A 16,088-nucleotide genomic window follows, 5' to 3' on the forward strand; every position below is an offset into this window, starting at 1 on the left:
ACTCAGCCCCTTGAAAGTCTCTTCAACACCTCATGAATATGTGGCTTGCATATTGTATTATTTTTTTTAATTTAAATATATATATATTTTATTGATTTTTCACAGAGAGGGATAGAGAGTTAGAAACATTGATGAGAAACATCATTCAGCTGCCTCCAGCACACCCCCTACTGGGAATGTGCCTGCAACCAAGGTACATGCCCTTGACCGGAATTGAACCTGGGACCTTTCAGTCTGTAAGCCAACGCTCTATCCACTGAGCCAAACCAGTTAGGGCTCTATTCATTTTCTTTCTTTTTTTTATATATATTTTATTGATTTTTACAAAGAGGAAGGGAGAAGGATAGAGAGTTAGAAACACTGATGAAAGAGAAACATCCATCAGCTGCCTCTTGCACACCCCTTACTGAGAATGTGCCTGCAACCAAGGTACATGCCCTTGACCAGAATCGAACCTGGGACCCTTTAGTCCACAGGCTCTATCCACTGAGCCAAACCGGTTCCGGCTTACATATACATTTTTATTGATTTCAGAGCGGAAGGGAGAGGGAGAGATAGAAACATCAATAATCATAGAGAATCACTGATCAGCTGCCTCCTGCCTGCCACCTACTGGAGATTGAGTCCGCAACCTGGACACGTGCCCCCTCACCAGAATAGAACCTGGGGCCCTTCAGTCTGCAGGCTGACACTCTATCCACTGAGCCAACCTAGCCAGGGCGCATAGTATTATTTTCAATTGGTTCATAAGGAGCACAAAAATGATTAACTTTTAAAAAATTTGTCCATACATGTTCAGAAAAGGCAAATCCACAGACAGGAAGTAGATTAGCAGTTGCTGGGAGGGGGGGGGGCGGGGGCTGACTGTGCTAAGGGATATGGGTCTGTTTTCCGGGGTGATGACAATGTCCTGAAATTGTGAATATTCTAAAGCCATTGAGTTGTACACATTAAATGTGCAATTTAAATGTGAAAATAAAATAAAATATTTAGAAATAAAAAAAAAAATAATAATAAAAATAAAAAATTTGTCCATAGATACAGAGAACAGACTGACAGCTGTCAGAGGGTATGGGGTAGGTCTGGGTTAAACAGGTGAAGGGATTAAGCAAAAACAAAAAAAAAACCCCAAAACCAAAAAAACACCTCATAGACACAGATAACAGTATGGGGATTACCAGAGGGAAAGGGGCATGGGGGCAGGTAGAAGAGGGTAAAGAGGGATAAATGGTGATGGAAGGAGACTTGACCTTGGGTGGTGAACACACAATACAATATGCAAATGATGTATTATAGAATTGTACACCTGAACCTATACAATTTTATTAACTTATGTCACCCCAATAAATTCAATACAAATTTTTAAAAATTGTTCTTCATAATGTTATTTTTATTTTAAAATGTTTTTATTGATTTCAGAGAGGAAGGGAAAGGGGGAGAGAGAAACATCAGTGATGAGAGAGAATCATTGATTGGCTGTCTTCTGCACACCCCCCCCCCCCCAACTGGGGATCAAGCCTGCAATGCAGGGCATGTGCCCTGACTGGGAATCAAACTGTGACCTCCTGGTTCATAGGTCAGTGCTCAACCACTGAGCCACACCAGCCCGGCAGTGCATCTTTTATTGATGATGAATATTTAGTTCCTGCCTCTCCAGGGTACAGCATATGGCACTCTAGCTCTCCTGGGTGCCTAGACCAGTATCCAGTCCTTGTGTCTTCTCCTTTCCCCTCCCTCCACCCCTGCAAACCTGTTCCTCTGGAACTCTCCCAGATCACAGGAAGTGACAAGTCCATACTTCCGGTCCTCAGGCCAGAAACCTGGGCGACATCCTTAACACCTCTCCTTCCTTCCTCCCTACATTCAGGAAATCCTGTTGGCTCTTCCTTCAAAATATTTGCACAGTCTGGCCACTTCCCCTGTCTCCACTGTAGCCTCCATTCCACTCCACTGATGGATTAGCTCCCTGCTTCCCCATGTCTGCCTACATTCTTTTTTTTTTTAACAGCCTGTATTTTGTGTGTGTAATCTTTCCAGTGTTTTTTCTTTTAGTTTTATTGAGATGTAATTGACATACAGCACTGTATAGGTTTGAGGTATACAGCAGAATTTGACTTACATATACTGTGAAATGATTACCACAGTAAGTATAGTTAACATCTATCATCTCATACAGACACAAGGGGGGAAAAAGGTTTTTATTCCTTGTGATGAGAATTTCTGGGATCTACTATCTTAGCAACCTTCAAACATACAATAGAGCAGTGTTAACTACAGTCATCGTGTTGTACATTTGTACATTACATTGTGCCTGAATTCTATTATTCATACAGCAGCCTGAGTATTAATCATATTGCCTCTCTTCTCAAAACTTTCCAATGGTTCCAATTTCTCAAAGGCCAAACACTTGGGGGGAGAAACATCTCCCCCCCCCCCCAAGTGTTTGGCCTTTGAGAAGTTGAGTATAGGGGAATAAATGGCAAATGAGAAAAAATAAAATAAAATGAAGGGGGGAAAAGGCCAAAGACTTTACAATAACCTACAAGGCTAGATGATTCTCGTCATTATGTTTCTATCCAGTCAAGGCTCAAAGGATCCCTCCTACCCAAATCCTCCCAGTTAGAATTGGAACACCCTTCCCATCAGCATTCCTAATCTCTTTTATCATCCAGCTCTATTATTTCCCATAGCATTTGTCCCGTTATAGCAGGCCATATAATTTATTTATTTTGGTTATTGCCTGATTTATGTAATTTGCAAGAAGGCATGAATTAAAAAATATATAAAATCTATACTAATAAAAATGTAATATGCTAACTAGACCGGATAGATAGGATGTCTTCCGAACGTCATTTTGGACCTCCTTCCTGACAAAGCCAGGGGTGTGGCCAGCTTGCAAACCACCCATGGCCCCTCGCTCCGCTGGCCCTGCCCCCAGCGGGGACCCACCCTGATCAGGGGCAGGGGCAGCCTACAAATCCTGTAGCCCCTAGCCCCAGCCAGCACCACCCCCAGCGGGGACCCTCCACCCAGATCCGGGGCTTCCTTCAGGGCAGGCCAGCCAGCCCCCACCCATGCACCAGGCCTCTATTCTGTATAATAAAAGGGTAATATACAAATTGACCCTAATGGCAGAATGACCAGAATGACTGCTGGACCAGTCACTATGAGGCCCACTGACCACCTCTTGGTTTCTTTCCCCAGCCAGCAGGCTCTGATCGCCTGACGGCCACCCACAGCGAGCAGGCGGGAACAGCCGACCTCTCGGTTCCTTCCCCTTGTTGTCAGGCACAGATCACCTGATAGCAAATGGGGACCTGGGGATGGGTGGTAGCAGGGGGTGGGGCAGCTGGGGAAGATGGCCCTGATTGCAGGGGAGGCCTAGGGATGGTACCTGTGCACGAATTTCATGCACCGGGCCTCTAGTATAATAAATAATATAGAACATATACAATATGTGAGAAGACTGAGTCCAAGATACCAAATGTAATTTTAGTGGTTTTGTTTTGTGTTGTTTTTCTGTTCATCCTTACCCGAGAATATTTTCCCATTGATTTTTAGAGAGAGCGGGAGGGGGAGAGACGGAGTGAAACATCTATTGTATGTGAGAGAGACACATCAATTGGTTGCCTCCTGCATGAGCTCTTACCAGGGCCTGGGCCAGGGAGGAGCCTGCAACCAAAGTACACATCTTTGACTGGAATCGAACCCGGGACCCTTTGGTCCACAGGCTGACACTATCTACTGAGCTCAACCGTCTAGGGCTAAATTTATTTTATTTTATTTTTTACTGATTTCAGAGAGGAAAGGGGAGGGAGAGAGAGATAGAAACATCAAAGATGCCCTAGCTGGTTTGGCTCAGTGGATAGAATGTCAGCTTGCAGATTGAAGGGTCCTGGGTTCGATCCCAGACAAGGGCACATGCCCAGGTTTCGGGCTCAATCTCCAATGGGAGGCGTGCAGGAGGCAGACGGCTGGTGATTCTCTTTCCTCATTATGTTTCTATCTCTCCCTCTCCCTTCCTTACTGAAATCAATAAAAAGAAAAAGAAAAAAAGAAACATCAATAATGAGAAAATTATTGATTGGCTGCCTCCTGCATGAGCCCACAACTGGACATTTGCCCTGACCAGGAATCGAACTTTGACCTCCTGGTTCATAGATCAACACTCAACCACTGAGCCACGCCGACTGGGCAAGGCATGGATTTTTATATGTTTGGTTGCTGATAGATTCCCAGTGCTTACAATGGGATTTATAGTAGTCATTCATAAATATGAATGATGTAAGTATACTAGTATAGTAGATTAAACAGGAACAATTTATGGAATTAAGTAGGAGTAAAAAAAATGCAAAAATGTTAATCCCTATAACATGGTACAGTGGAAAGAGCATGGGGTGAGAGGCAACCCAGGAGGGGAGAAGCCCTGACTGCCAAGGTCTACTAGTTACTAGACCCGTCGTCGGCAAACTGCGGCTCGAGAGCCACATGCGGCTATTTGGCCCCTTGAGTGTGGCTCTTCCACAAAATACCACGGCCTGGGTGAGTCTATTTTGAAGAAGTGGTGTTAGAAGAAGTTTAAGTTTAAAAAAATTTGGCTCTCAGAGATGGAACCTGGATGTTTCTGAACCCCCGCTGATTGGCCCCAGGTCAAAGCAGTTATTCTTTTTTAAATATATTTTATTGATTTTTTACAGAGAGGAAGGGAGAGGGATAGAGAGTTAGAAACATCGATGAGAGAGATACATCGATCAGCTGCCTCCTGCACACCCCCCATCGGGGATGTGCCCACAACCAAGGTACATGCCCTTGACCGGAATCGAACCTGGGACCCTTCAGTTCACAGACCAACGCTCTATCCACTGAGCCAAACCAATTTTGGCCAAAGCAGTGATTCTAACAACGGCCAGCAGAGGATTGTTTGCTGGAGCTTTAAGGAGGGAAATGAAATAGGAAGAAGCAAAGTTCCAGGACGAATCCCATAGTGGAGTCCTCTTGGACTTGTAGATGTGTCATGTTATCAGTTCGTTTTCCTTTAGGTAGTTTCATGGGGGGTGGCGGGGGAGTGCCCTTTTAAGGGTTTTTGTTTATTTTTGCACTTACATCACTTTGGCATATTTAGGGATTTGGTATTCTCGCAGCTGAGCCCAGGGTGGGGTTTGAGAGAAACAAGTGGTATGTATGCTCAGGAAAGGGTTCCCACGACTACAGATCTTAGAGACAAGGAGAGAGGACTTCCTGTGTAGGGATCGCTAGAAGCCATGACTTGTTTATTTTTATTATTATTATTATTTTATATATATTTTATTGATTTTTTACAGAGAGGAAGAGAGAGGAATAGAGAGTTAGAAACATCGACGAGAGATCGATCAGCTGCCTCTTGCACACCCCCACTGGGGATGTGCCCACAACCAAGGTAAATGCCCTTGACCGGAATTGAACCCCGGACCCCTCAGTCCGCAGACGGTCTCTCTCCACTGAGCCAAACCGGTTTCGGCATCATTCCTTGTTTAAAGAGACTGAAGTTTCCTTGTCTTTGCTTTGCTAGGAAAGTGGAGGGAGAGTCGTTTGTTAGTCAGGAAGTGGAGAGAGAAAGAGAGAGAGAGAGAGAGAGAGAGAGAGAGAGAGAGAGAGCGAGCGCGCGCTGGAGAAGTGTGGAGAGGTGGTGACAAACCAGAAGGCCAGAGGTGATGAGACAAACTAAGAGGAGCCACTGGTGACAGGTGACCAGCAATGACCAAGATGTGTATCAGCCAGGAATCCTCCAACATTCATGAAGACACCGGTTTCCTATCAGTCGTGTAACATAAAAGCTCAAGTCGCCTGGCCGGGTAGTTCAGTTGCTAGAGCATTGTCCCAATACACCAAGGTGGCGGGTTTGATCCCCAGTCAGGGCACATATTAAGATTCAACTAATGAGTGCATACATAAGTAGGACAACAAATTGGTGTCTCTCTCTCAACTCAATAAAAAAAATTTAAAACCTCGAGTTATTTTATTTGGCTGTTAAAGCAATAAACTTGAAAGCCTGGAAAATTTGGGGACCCTCCAATTGCATTTTGAAGGTTACATCAGGGTTAGGGACCAGGAAATAATGCTTAGGACAACAGCTATCAGCCTGCGGCAATGATTCAGTGGCCAGGCACATGTGTCAAACACAAGGCCCGCGGGCCAAATCCAGCCCGCCAGGCCTTGCAATGTGGCCCGCACCGCGCTGTCATCACTGCACTCCGCTGTCAGTTTATGACATTGTCAGTTTATGACTGTTCAGTAAACCACTCGGCTGGATTTTAGATTTTGGCCCCTTCTCTGATTGAGTTCGACACCCCTAGGCCAGAGTATGGACCCACAGAAGTTAGTACTGATTTGGAAGATACTGGGGGACCCCCAGGGACTGAAATAGACTACTCGCCACAAGACCCCTTAAAAAGCCTCAAGCCATAGAGCATTTGGCACACAGTTTTCAAGAGAAAAGAGAATGCATATGGGGCTTTATTAGAGTTTGCTGAAGATATAACTCTTAGACTCCCAGAGTCTGCGGTGAGGCTAGTTACATGGAAAGTGATTACCAAGGTAAGTGGCACAGACTGGATTTCTGAAAAGCCTCAACTTAATTTTTTTTTAAAAAGTGGGGGAGGGGAGACAATATCCTAAATCCTCAGAACTCCTGGGGAGGAATTTCTCCCAACTCAACTACCAGCTCTCTAACCTGTGGATTATCTGGAACTGCTACGGTAGATATGGGATTTGAGGTCTGTATACTTAAGCTTCAGGGCAAGGAAAATACTTTATCTGCCCTAGGAGGGTCTCTACCCACGAGAAAAAAATGTTCTCAGGGTATTTAGTACCATTGTTCCAGTAATTGGTGGGGAAAGTAATCGAATTACCTGGAGGAGTTAATTTTTATTTATTTATTTTAATTTTATTATTATTATTATTATTATTATTATTATTATTTTTTTTTTTTACAGAGAGAAAGGGAGAGGGATAGTTTGAAACATCCATCAGCTGCCTCCTGCACACTCCCCACCGGGGATGTCCCCGCAACCAAGGTACATGCCCCTGACCAGAATGGAACCTGGGACCCCTGAGTCTGCAGGCCGACGCCCTATCCATTGAGCCAAACCAGCCAGGGCTCATTTATTTAAATGACTTGGTTTTACTTTGCTTGGTGTTGGAGAAGCAAAATGCTTCTTATTGTATCAGACCCTTCTATAAAACACGAGAGAGAGAGAGAGAGAGAGAGAGAGAGAGAGAGAGAGAGAGAGGCATCCTCCATTAAAGATCACTATTTTTTTAGGGGTGGGCACTACATAGTAAATATATAGATTGGTGGAAAGACAGCCTGTTTTCAGAAACAGTTAAGTATATTCAAAAAATACATTTGGACATATCACAGGAGACCACATAATGTCAGAATAAGGCTCATGACATCACTGTAGGTATATTCCCACTGCACAAAACACAGTTCAGTTCCTGAATCAAGAACAGAAATCCCTTTCTAGGCAGTTTAGTGTCACAATATGTACTATATAGCTCCAAATGTACGTTAGCTAATGTGCAAAAAAAAAAAAAAAATCAGCATTTTTAGATATTCAGCAATAATGTATGAAAACAAGTGTTCAAAATTGAATATATGCCATTTTAAAGTTTATTTGATGGCTCCTGGTTATTTTTAAAGCTTGTTTTACAGTTTAAATGGGAAAAGGGAAGCTTATTTCCTTATTTCCCAAAGATGTAGGTGCTTCTCTCTTTTTCCCCCCTCACGAAGTAGTCTGTCTACTTCAGCAAAACAGTACACCGTGTGCTATTTTGGCCTCTTTAGGGAACAGGACGTGTTTAAGTTTGCTACAAGGAGATAATGATCGTTGTAGCAATATATGTATCTCACGGAAAGTACGTCGGGATATTGGTCTCGAGAAAATGGCGGCGGGGGGGTTGGGGGTGGGAGGCGGAAAAATTCCATAGTTTAGGATCTGAAGTGAGCAATGGATGACAATTTCAGGTTAGTAGTAGAACCACTGGCCTCCAAGTGTGTATTTCTCTCATCTACACTTTCCCCAAAAGGTTTCACAACAATGAAGCGACAAAACAGTCCTATAATGCAATTTTCTATTCTAAATCAAGAAAAAGGCGCTGTTTAAAAAAGCGCTTAGCTAGAGCTGATCTGTTAAAAAAAAAAAAAAAAAAAGGACACCTCCCCGCCCCCCAAATCACTGCGGTCTGCCGCTGCTTGGACGCAAAAGGAACAGAACAGCGTTTTTGAGATCCGGCATTTCTCTGCGTGGTGCAGTCACGCCGTTTTCTATGAATCCCCCCCCACCTCTGGCAAATGTACTTCTGAAACGTGTAATCGCCGTGTACCCAGCCAAGTGGCACCGTGACGCAAGTATCCCCTGCAAGTTGCCTTACTAAACCATGATGTCATTTGCTGCAGAGGCAGTGGCTTCCCTGACACAGGTAGGGCTGGCCAAACTCCCTCCACGTCGTGCCCGATCCCCCCGCCCCCACGGAAGGCAACATGCAAAGCCGTTTCCCCCGCTTCCTAAGCCTCAACTTGTCCGGAGTGGGCGCACTGCGGTGCCCGGAGCCCACGGCTCCCGCAGCCGAGCGGGGACCGCAGCGCGGCGACCAGAGCGCAGCCGAGCGCTGCCAGCCCCGACGGCGAGGGACGCCACGTCCGGCCGGGCTGGCGGCCACAGCGCGGGGCCGCCCGATCCCCACCCCCCACCCCCACCCCCGCCGTGGGGCCCGCGGGCTCGGCCGGCCGGAACGTGGGGGGCCCCCGCGAGCGTGGGGCGGCCCTGCCCCCACCCCGCTCCCACCCCCGCTCCCGCGGCGCCGGAAGTGACGCGCGCCGGCTGAGAGATGGCGGCGCTGGCGCTCGACCAGGGGGAAGGTAAACACCCTCTGGGCCGCCGCCCGCACGCGGGGCCCCCTTGAGGCCCCGGCGGGGACTGGGGGCGCCTCCCGGGCCTCCTGTCCATCTCGCGGCTCCCCACCCCCTCGGCCTCCCTACCCACGTGGCAGGCTTCCGCGTTGCAGCGACCGCGCACGGAGCTCTCCCGCCGGCGGCCCCGCCTCCTCGGGGCGGGGCCCCGGGGCTGTCGCCGCCCGCAGGGGGCGCGCGGCCCGGAGAGGCCCCTGGCTCGCGGCCCCGCTGGCCCCGCCCCTTGCCCGCCCCCCGCCCGCCGCCTCCACCCCCGGCGTGGGTGATCCCGAGGCTCGGCGCGCTTCGGGGGAGAAGCCCGGAGACGCCGTCGTCGACGCCGTCCCCTCCAGCGCTCCCGCCGCTGCCCGCGGCCCCTCGGCCCCGTCCCCGCCCGCGGCCCCCGGCCGGCCCTTCCGCCGAGCTCCTCGAGGTGCCGCGCGCCCCGGGCATAGGTAAGGCCGGGCGGCCCCGACGCCGCGCCGCCTCCCGACCGGCTCGACCGTCTCGACCGGCGACTCAGCGCTGTCTCCTCTCCCAGGACCGGTGCGAGGGGGCGGCAGGCGCGCCCTCGCCCCCCGCCGGAGCGCCCCGGCCCGGGAGCGGCCCCTGCTAGCCGGTGGAGGAGCCCGCCGCGTGCCGTCCAGGCGCCCGACCGCCCCCCGTCCGGCCGCCGGCCCGCTCCTTCCTGATGCAAACCGCCGTCTGCTAGGGATCGGACGGACCCCCGAGGTACGTAGCCGCCCCCGGCCCTCCTGCCTGCGGGGGCCCGGGCTCCGGCCTCGGCCCCGCGCTCCGCACCCGTTCGGGAGCTCTTTTCTGCACCGACCCGAGTCCAAAACGTTGGGGAGATGCCGGGACCTCATTTGTCTTCGAGTTTACTTAATTGTTTGAATGTTCATTTTTTTTTTTTTTCCAGAGAGGAGGGAAAAAAGGAAGAAGCATAATTCAGCCATTTTTTGCAGCATACAGCTGCAGGTACCATGACTATTTTCGCCCCAACCCGTTCTAGCCCTTTAAAAACCCCATTTATGCCCGAAATAGAACGATAGGCAATGCGAGGGATAAAAATGTGGAATCGGAAGGTCTGGGTTCCACTGGGGGACTCGGAGGAAATCGCTGAGCGAGCTTTGGTGTCTTATCTATGAAATCGAGTCACATCACAGGGTAGTGAGGGACTGCGAAGCCATATATATGAAAATAATCTGTAGCTATAGGGTGTGAAGGTAAAGAAGGCAAGGCAATTTTGGGAGTAACCTTTCCTGGAGCGGTTAATGTTGTAGTGGCTAACTGTTGCTGCCTCTTTATTTCTTTATTATGAGTATAAGCAATAAGTAGGGAATGTCGAAGCAGTGCTGTAAATCGACTGGATATATAATAGTCACGTTGCTTGGCCTTCTACAAAATGCCAACTGCTTATTTAAATAACGGTATTCTTTAATTCAAATTTAACGTGATTGTAGTGCTTTGCTTTTCATTTATCTAGGCCGCTTGTTTCCTTCTTCTCACTCGCAATATGTAATACCTGACATTTGTCTGGTGTCTTCTATTTTCGGAATTGGTATTTTCTTTTGTTAATCTGATTAAATTGTCATTCAGAAGATGCTTTTAACATGACTACCCTAATTTGAATGCCTTTTTTCATATCTAGGAAATGGGAGGCATGAATATTTTTTGAAGAGCTTCTAAATGCATTTGGATGTCTGTAATGCTTAATATATCTAGAAATGTATAGAAACTGTCAACTTTCTGACAATATTTATATCATTTAATTCTCGCTTTCAATCACCACAACATTTAGGTGATTAGAAACAGTTTTTCAGTGGTAAAGGATGTTAATTTGCACTCTTTATTGCTGATTAACTGGGGGGAAATAATAGGATAGTAAATATTTGTGGTTTGAAAATTGCACTTATTTGTCAGAATTTATAACATGTATGTGTAACAGATATGTATGGGATCATTCTTACTCGACACATCAGAAATGTAGTATGGTTTGGCTTTAAAAATGGTCCACAAAAAGTGAAAGAAGCATTTGTGTAGGATATTATTTTTAGCTAACAAATGATTTTTTTCTTTTGAATGCTTATTCAATTTATAATCCAATACCAGTTGTCTTTCAGAGTATGCTTTTGTGTTTTGTGAAAAGGCAGAATAATAAAAGGCAGGCAGCATTCAATTCCCAAAGGAAGAGCCTACTTTATAATGTTAGGTTTTCTATATAGGACTTAGCGCTTGTCCTGAAGGTAAAATTTTGGGAAATCACTGCTTTAGTGGAAATGTGAGGTTTGACCTCTCTGCTTTGATTTGTGTTATCTGGGGCTAAAATCTTGGAACCTGGGCTAGCTTGGCTTCATATGTGTTCAGGGTCCCAAACTTGGTTTAATAATCTGTGTAAAACTTGTACAATATAAAGGTGAACAGTAAAATCCATGCTAATAATTTAAGTTTTACATTTGTCTTTACTTAGAATGAATTAAACAGCAAATAAACACCATGACAAGTGGAGAGAGACCATAGAAGAAAGGAGAAAGCTTTATGTCTTAGTATCTTTAATGATACTTTCTTCCTGGTTTGAACAAGGGGCCCTGTGTATTCATTTTGCCCTGGACCCCTAAAATTTTGTAGCTAGCCTGTTGTCAAGGTTGCCCTTTCCCAGTGTCAATGTTTTGAGAATGAATAACATTACCTGTGAGGAGAATGAATCTTTAGCTAATGTGGGATTGAATTAATTTATTAGCATACATCTCTGAATTGAATGCTATAGCTTGTGACAGGGTGGTGGTGTTTTTTATTGAAGAGATATGAAAGGTAGTCATTGGTAAAACATTGTAGGATGGCTCTGATGTCAGGCAGACCCAGCTCTGTCACTTATCAAGAATTATAGCCGTGGGCAACTTCACCTCTGAGCTTTGGTTTTCCTTCTCTTTAAATCAGTGGCAGTTACAGAATATGGAGGGTTGTGAGGATTAAATTTATCTATTCGTTCAACAAATATACACTGAGTGGCCAGATTATTATGATCTCTGAACGCATAATAATCTGGCCAGTCAGAGTGTGTGTGTGTGTGTGTGTGTGTGTGTGTGTGTGTGTATTACAGGCCTGATGCACAAATTCGTGCGTGGGTGGGGTCCGGCCAGCCTGGCCAGGGGGAGGGGACATGGGCAGTTGGCCGGCCAGCCTGCTGGTCGAACTCCTGGTTGAGGGGACAATTTGCATATTAGCCTTTTATTATATAGGACAGTGGTCTGCAAACTCACTAGTCAACAGAGCCAAATATCAACAGTACGATGATTGAAAATTCTTTTGAAAGCCAATTATTTAAAACTTAGACTTCTAACACCACTTCTTCAAAATAGACTCACCCTGGCCGTGGTATTTTGTGGAAGAGCCACACTCAAGGGGCCAAAGAGCCGCATGTGGCTTGTGAGCTATGGTTTGCCGACCACTGATATAGGATATACACTGAGTGGCCAGATTATTATGCGTTCAGAGATCATAATAATCTGGCCACTCAGTGCGTGCGTGTGTGTGTGTGTGTGTGTGTGTGTGTGTGTATGTATGTATATATGTGTATTATTGATTTCAGAGAGGAAAGGAGAGGGAGAGAGAAACATCAATGATGAGAGAGAATCATTGATCAGCTGCCTCTTGCACACCCCCTATTGGGGATCTAGCCTGCAATCCAAGCATGTGCCCTTAGTTGGAACTGAACTCGGGACCCTTCAGTTCTCAGGCCGGTGCTCTTATCCACTGAGCCAAACGGGCTAGGGCTCCAACAAATATTTATTAAGCATTTATTATGTGCCAGGTGCTGTTCTTTCTAGGTTCTGGGGACACAACCGTCAAGGAAACAAAACAAAAATTTTAATATACTAAGGAAAAATTAATCAGAAAAAGAATGTGGGGATTTTCTGGTTGATGGGGCATCTAGGAGGCTTTATTTTCTTTTTATATCTTTTGTATTGATTTGAGAGAGAGAGAATGAGAGAATCATCGATGACGACGTGAGAGAGAAAGGTTTCCTAAAACAACTTCTGTATGCACCCTGCCCAGGGATCAAACGTGCAACCTAGGTGTGTACCCTGACCGGGAATCAGACCCATAACCTTTCAGTGCATGGAATGACCCTCAACCAACTGAGCTGCACTGGGCAGGGCTGGGAGGCTTTTTAAAAATTTTTAAAAAAATATTTTATTGATTTTTTACAGAGAGGAAGAGAGAGGGATAGAGAGCCAAAAACATCAGTGAGAGAGAATCATTGATCAGCTGCCTCTTGCACACCCCCCACTGGGGATGTGCCCGCAACCAAGGTACATGCCCTTGACTGGAATCGAACCCGGTACCTTCCAGTCGGCAGGTCTACGCTCTATCCACTGAGCCAAACCGGTTTTGGTTTTTTTTTTTTTTTAATTTTAAAGAGGGGGTAAGGGGCAGGCTTCACTGAGATGACACTGAAAGAAAAACCTGAATACTATCTGGGAATGGAGTGATTCAGAAGCGGGAAAGGCAGAGGTCTTAAGGTGCGCTTTGGCTGGTTTTTGAGAAACAGCAGAGGCCAGTGTATCTGGAGCAGGGTGGACAGGGGAGGTGGGGGTGGGTAATGGGAGATAATTATTATTGATGTTTTAGGAATCATTCACTGGAGGGGCTCTCATTGTTCCTCTTTGCCCGGGGCATATCTTGTGCGGCTGCTGGTCCGACAGGGAAAGGCCTTGTCAGAATTCGAAATTTTAACTTCGGAATAAAGAAACTGGAAAAGGCAAGATATTTCCTCAGATATTTTCCTAATATAAGACCTCTAAAACTCATCTGGCTAAATTATTAAAGCAAATAAGAACAGATTGAAAATTTGTTGTCTCCGATAAGATCATTGAATTTAGTTAATGGTCTTTGCGTCACTGAAAGATTTGCAGGATACTCAGATCATAACACTGAGACCTTCAGAAAGATTTAATTATTGCGGAGAACTAGAATGTTCACATGACCGTTTCAGTGATTTCGAGTTAGGATGTAACTTAGGAGATTCAGGGTTTTATTCCCCAATAGAGGTTTTTCCTAGAATCCGCACTGGATCCAGTCTCTGAAGGCTGGGGAAGCTGTTTTCCATGACATCACCCTTGGATTACTGCTACTTGTAGTGAGGAATGAGCAGAGGAGCATTAAATTAAAATCTTCTGATGAAAAAAAATAGCATTGAAGCAGGAGTGGTTTTTTTTTTTTTTTTTTTTTTTTTTTAAACAAGGCAAGGTTTCGTGTATTGCAGGAAGACTAAATGCTAAACATACCTGAAAAGTGAAGTAATTTGGGTAATAGGTGCTAACCTGGAGGCTGGAGGGCCCAGCCCCTCCCTAACAGCTTAGTCAAACCGTCATTTGCAATTTGGTCTTGAGCTATAAAAACATTTAGATGGACAAGGAAGAATTTAGTATGAAACAAATGAAAGTTAATTCACACAGCCTCCCATCCCATATCAAACATATTTCTCAATTAGAGTATTGTAACTGAGGGTAAACTGACTGCTAACAGAGCGAATGAAGTTAGTCTATTTTCAAATTTTTCTTTTTTTTTTTTTAAATACATTTTATTGATTTTGTACAGAGAGGAAGGGAGAGAGAGAGTTAGAAACATCCATGAGAGTCATAGATCAGCTGCCTCTTGCACACCCCCTACTGGGGATGTGCCAGCAACCAAGGTACATGCCCTTGACCGGAATCGAACCCGGGACCCTTCAGTCCCCAAGTCGACGCTCTATCCATTGAGCCAAACCGGTCTCGGCGTGCTTTCAAATTTTTCTATCCTTTTAGATTGAGAAGCTGGCCTCTTAGAGATTGTTCAATTTAAACATGTTACTATCTAGATTACAGAAATTGTGAGAAATTTTATGAACCAGAAGTTAATTCTGTTTTATCTGTAGTAATTCTTGCATTTTCTTTTTAGTATGAAAGTATGGCATTTTGTGCCTAAGCATCAACTTGGGTAGGCTAAAGTTTGAGGATGAAGGTAATATGAAGTAATTTAAAATTTTCATCGAAGATAAGTATATCAGCAACCTCTGAGAATCGAGCTTTTGTGCTGGATAATGTAGGGTTTGTATGAATTTTCAAGCAGCTGCTGGGGACTGTGAAAGCATTACATTATTGCTGATGGCATAAACATGGAGGTTAGTTAATTTTGAAACATCTATTGAATTGTCTAGAGTTTTGCCTTCAAATCAGAAAATCAGAATGGCAGCCTTCTAACTGAAAAGGAAGCATTTAATTCCTTTCCTTTTAATTTCCTGTCCAATTTTACCCCCACCAGACTTTTTCCCTTACTGGTCACTAGAGAGTTTGAACTGTTAGAAATTTCTGTGATATAAATAGCAGTAATAGTCTTCCAGGGCAGACTATTGGTGTAAGTGTGTGTGTTGTCATTTATCCCTTATCATTGTAACTGTCAGTGGTACTCACAGCTTTTGGTCTCAGTACCTCGTTATACTCTTAAAAAATTATTGGTGTTCCAAAGAGCTTTTGTGTATGTGGGGTGTATCTATATTTACCATAATAGGAATTTAAACTGAAAAATAAAAAAAATCTCATTTGTAGTTCATTTAAAAAAAAACCTACTCATTTATCTAAATAGCATTTTTTAATGAAAAATAACTATTCTTCAATAGAATGAAAACCTTGGTGAGAAGAGTGGTATTATTTTATATTTTTGCAAATCTCTAATGTTTGGCTTAATAAAAGACAATGGGCTTCTTATGACTTCTGCATTCAGACTGTTATGGTATTACACACATAGCCTCTTGGAAAACAGAGAATAAGTGAAAAAGGCAAATAACTTTAAAATTATTATGAAAATAGTTTTGACCTTGCAAAGTCCTCTTAGGGGACTAAGACCTCAGTTGTCCCTGGACCACACTTTGAGAATCACTATACAGGTATTAATCGTTCTTTTTAAAATATATATATTTTATTGATTTTTTACAGAGAGGAAGGGAGAGAGATAGTTAGAAACATCGATGGGAGAGAAACATCGATCAGCTGCCTCCTGCACCCCCCTTACTGGGGATGAGCCAAACCGGTTAGGGCTTAATCGTTCTTATGTGTAGAAAAATGCGAGACTTGCTGAGTCCGGTTTGGCTCAGTGCGTAGAGCATCGGTCTGCGGACTGA

General features: G+C 45.0%; 2 protein-coding genes across 2 annotated transcripts in view; one reads left to right on the forward strand and one right to left on the reverse strand.

Moving 5' to 3' along the window:
* The window catches only part of LOC311614675 (uncharacterized protein), a gene marked incomplete at its 5' end in the record, with an annotated part of 18,291 nt that extends 8,909 nt beyond the window's left edge, over positions 1-9,382 (reverse strand). The window contains one exon of the mRNA XM_084869766.1: positions 9,020-9,382. Within this exon, the coding sequence (XP_084725892.1) occupies positions 9,020-9,382 (363 nt within the window). The remainder of the gene's footprint in view (positions 1-9,019) is intronic.
* A 162-nt stretch (positions 9,383-9,544) lies between these two features.
* KLHL15 (kelch like family member 15) overlaps positions 9,545-16,088 on the forward strand; it is a 42,436-nt gene continuing 35,892 nt past the window's right edge. The window contains exon 1 of the mRNA XM_084869615.1: positions 9,545-9,661. The gene's annotated coding sequence lies outside the window, so the exon portion shown is untranslated. The remainder of the gene's footprint in view (positions 9,662-16,088) is intronic.

Source organism: Pipistrellus hanaki (genome assembly GCF_964339955.1).
Source record: "Pipistrellus hanaki genome assembly, chromosome: X".
NCBI classification, from domain to species: domain Eukaryota; kingdom Metazoa; phylum Chordata; class Mammalia; order Chiroptera; family Vespertilionidae; genus Pipistrellus; species Pipistrellus hanaki.